The sequence below is a fragment of the Rosa chinensis genome, chromosome 3 (assembly GCF_002994745.2).
Source record: "Rosa chinensis cultivar Old Blush chromosome 3, RchiOBHm-V2, whole genome shotgun sequence".
NCBI classification, from domain to species: Eukaryota; Viridiplantae; Streptophyta; class Magnoliopsida; order Rosales; family Rosaceae; genus Rosa; species Rosa chinensis.
In genome coordinates, this window is record NC_037090.1 from 31,455,050 (window position 1) to 31,459,067 (window position 4,018).

Here is a 4,018-nt window from a genome sequence, read left to right on the forward strand (position 1 = left end):
GTATATTGAGAAAGTAGGGTAAGAGATGAGCAAAAACTAGAATACGGTGGCAATTAGGCCTCGTTTAGTTCGCGGAAAGTAGGTATCGGAAAAGTAAAGTTGTTCATTTCTTGCGTTTGGGATGCAAAAGGGAAATGAAATACTTTCCTGAAGCAAAGGAATAGGGGGGAAATGGTTCATTCCATACTCCAAAGGAATCACTTTCCCCCTTATTTAATAAATACAACACATTATTTTATTGCATTAATTACAAATTTTTTAAATAACAACTTTCCGGATATCTTTTCTTGTGTTACCAAACATCGGAATGGAAAGTTCTTCGAAAATTTCATTTTCCTTCCCATAGGAAAGACAAAGAAATTATTTTTCTTTTCGCGAACCAAACGAGGCCTAAAGCCACCAAATTTAATATATTTAGTTTGCAAAAGATTATTTGTTTTGGAAACCTAAAAGTTTGCTTGTATAATTGTTATATAAAATTGAACATTCCTTATTGGGTTTGCATATTTATTCTGACCCTCTTGGGTTTGATATCTCTAAAGGTGGCAACATCGATCAAGGGCAAACCATATGTAATTTGCTAATTCTATTAGGCTTCGATTCACCATTCCTAGCTCCAATAGGTTAATCTTCTGAATGATCAAATCCCCTTTTTGTTCCGACCAAGAGAGAAATTGATATCATTTGTTATTTTTAGTGCATCATGCGAAATTCCAAATAGTCCACGCCTTGAGAAACCAGCACAGTAAAGACCATTTTCTGACTTCCAGTGGTTCGGAAAACTTTTATTCGGCATTCCATTGTCATTAAAGAGATGATTGTCATCCTATAAAGGATCAGTAAAACAAATACATATGAGAACTCTATTTTATAAAACTACTCATAAAAGATAAAAAGAAATTCAAGTATTGAAAAAGAGGCAGCATAGGTCATTATTAATACATACCTTGAGCCACTTTAGCACAGTGCTTTTATAGCCTGTAGCAAATATTATAGCATCATAACTTTTAAGGTAGCCATTTTCAAATCGGATTTCATTTCCTTCTATGCTTGTTATGGAAGGCAAAACCTAATCATGAAAATTTCATGGTTATCATCATCACCAACAAATAAGAAAGAAATCTACCATTTTATTTATTGGTTTTGAAGAAAATTAATGCAGTTGATCGATGTAGAAATTGTAGTGAAGAAAATATAGAGAGATTTAAGTTATGGATGCATATATATTTCTCTATGTGTACCTTGATTTCGTCACTCTTGATCTTTTCAATGGTCCCAACATCGATGATGGGGGCTTGACCCTCGTGTTCCTTGAGATAAAATGGCCCTATTGTTGGTTTATGAATTCCATACTTCGATAAATTTCCAAATTTCAATTTCCCTAAGATCAGGACAATGCCATCGATAACTTTAACCGGAAGATATTTGGATAAAACCATTCCAAAGAACACAATTTCTTTGGTAAGAACATGTACCTGTAATTTATATCGAAGTTGGTTAAGATCGATCTAGAAAAGATGAAGAAGGTAAGGATATATATGAAGACAAATGTAAAATCTGAGTTTTTTAGTCCGGTTTATTTTGTTGTCTTTTATCAAATTTAGGTTATAAACTCCACATACATTCTGCTCCCACTTTAGAGGTCTAATACAATTTAGTGAATCTATAAGACGTAACGATTTATTAATTCTAGATGACTTTCATTTGTTATAGTAGGCAGAGAGAAACTTTACTGGGCTACGAACAACAATGAAAGTATTTGCGCCGTAATTAGATAAGTCGTAGGCAATTTCCATTCCCGAATTTCCTGATCCGACAACCAAAACATCTTTCCCACGGTACTTCATGCCATTTTCATACTTGCTCGAATGAATGTATTCGCCGTTAAAGGTATCCAAACCTTTTGTTTCAGGAACATAGCCTTCACCATTTTCACCACTTGCTACCACAAGAAACTTCCCATAATATGTTTCTTTTACACCTAATCGTGTGTTGTTGACTACGACATACCATTTTTCTACATTCTCATTGTAAAAAGCAGTCTCCACACTTCTGTGGTACATAGGGTTTATGTTGAAGGTGGATACGTAAGTATCTAGGTATTGAACAAACTCTCTCCTAGGAATATATGTGGGTGCATTTTTAGGAAAGGGCATATAGGGTAGTTCACAAAATTGCTTTGCTAAGTGAAGCTTCAAACGATCATATGTCCTACTCTTCCAAAGAGAAGCATAGCAATCTTCCCTTTCGAGTATGGCATTTGAGATATTGAGGCGGTTAAGACATGCAGAGGTTGCTAGACCAGCAGGACCTGCACCTACTATGACTACCTCTACTTCCTCCATTCTAGATAACAAAAGTGTAGCAGAAAAGACTGACAAACTGATATGCGAAGATTTGCCTTTGCTTACATGTTTATATACTGCTAATTCCTACTCCAGGACAATGTTGACTTGAACATACAGATGCACATTTGGCAAGTACGAATAGTTGATGTGCTTGTCTTGGGGGATTTTGATTCCCAAATAAGTTAGGTAACAATCTGTGTGGGAAGATTTCATATTAATTGTATTGCCAATGAATAGGTGACATTTGTGTCATAGGTAGATTTTCTTTCACTTTTTTACCAAATAAAGTAGAGTGATTCTACAAAGATGGATATACATATCTGATAAAAATGCTAAATTTGTTAACAAAGCAACACAATATCACACAATAAAAATGCTAAATTTGTTAACAAAGCAACACAATATCACACAAAATGAATCTAAGGAGGATGTATTCATTTAAGAGTTTAATCTAAGGAGGATGTATTCATTTAAGAGTTTACAAGATTTTTTTTGTATTTTAAAGGCAAAATAGCCAAATTACTCCCTCACTTTTTCCATGGTTGCTGATTTACCCCATGACATTTCAATTTTGATTATCTAAACCCTTACTTTTCTAATTGTTGCCAATTTACACCCTATCGTTATTTTTTGGACTTTCCATCCAATTTTCCGTTAATTTGGTTAGCACGTGAGGGGCTTTTTCATCTTTTCAACTATCCCCCCAAAAACCAACGCATCTTTAGAGAAATAAAAAAAAAAAAATACAAAACTGTTCTTCGTTAAAAGAAGGAAAAAAAATTGCCCTTTGTCGCTTCTTCCTTGTCCATCTCTTCTTCTTCTTCACTCCCTTTATTTCAAGGTTGGTTGTTAGCTTGCAACTTATCACATAATTAATATTTGCTAGTCACATCAAATGATTAGATGATCATATCACTGAAGAAGAAACCATCTTTGATTAATTTAGGTTTCTGGTTTTCTTTTTCTTTGAAGGCCAGACTGGATTAATATTTCAAACATTCATATGAGAATTTGATCTTCCTTGTTTCCAGTTAGAGGGGGTTTGTATTGTATATAAGATTGAGGAGCCATCGAAAAAACTAAAATATTTATATGGACTATGAAAATTAAAATTACAGCAAGCATGTGAAGGTCATCTTGATTGATCCAAGTTGGGATTGTGTTATATCGATATAATACCCCGGAAATTCATTATTAATTTATGATGATTTTCAAAAATTTATTAAGTTGATTGTTGGGACGATTTCGAGGTTCGAGGGCAGAGCGGAAGTGTTTCGGACGAATAATTACTCAAAACATTTTATTTTCGAGGGGTCAAAGGGTTGACTTTTTATTCGTTGGATTTCTCCGAAAACTTCTTTCACTAAAGTTGTAGAACGCGTCAATACGAGTTCGTGGACATGCGGAACGAGAGAATCGAAGTTCGTATGAAGAAGTAATCACGTTTGGAAAAGTTTCCATTTTGGGTATAAAAGGATAAAACCCTAGCTATTTTTGGAAGGTTGCCAAAAATAGCCGGATTTTCATTTCTAGAAACTCGGTCTCTCTTTCTCTCTCCCCAAGCCCGAGTCGCCCCCTCTCCTTCACAGGCCGATTTCTCCACCGTTCGGCCACCTTTTGCTTCGATTCCAATAGGGTTTCTGCTCGCTTTGCTGCCTTCTACACGTCTA

The 4,018-nt window shown here is 35.0% G+C and overlaps 1 protein-coding gene across 1 annotated transcript; it reads right to left on the reverse strand.

Annotated features, from left to right (window-relative positions):
- Positions 1-640: 640 nt before the first annotated feature.
- LOC112192232 (probable indole-3-pyruvate monooxygenase YUCCA10) lies at positions 641-2,345 on the reverse strand. Its single transcript, XM_024331880.1, has 4 exons — positions 1,734-2,345; positions 1,242-1,475; positions 947-1,069; positions 641-826 (listed from the first exon to the last, which is right to left on the reverse strand). The coding sequence occupies exons 1-4, from the start codon at positions 2,343-2,345 to the stop codon at positions 641-643; spliced, it is 1,155 nt and encodes a 384-aa protein (XP_024187648.1).
- Positions 2,346-4,018: the final 1,673 nt, after the last annotated feature.

Bases quoted from the DNA above. Each gene is read 5' to 3' on its own strand.
- LOC112192232 (XM_024331880.1), bottom strand. From the start codon at position 2,345: ATGGAGGAAGTAGAGGTAGTCATAGTAGGTGCAGGTCCTGCTGGTCTA. The intron at 1,070-1,241 runs GTACACATAGAG...TTTCATGATTAG, and splicing joins TCAAGAGTGACGAAATCAAG to GTTTTGCCTTCCATAACAAG. The intron at 827-946 runs GTATGTATTAAT...GATCCTTTATAG, and splicing joins CTGTGCTAAAGTGGCTCAAG to GATGACAATCATCTCTTTAA.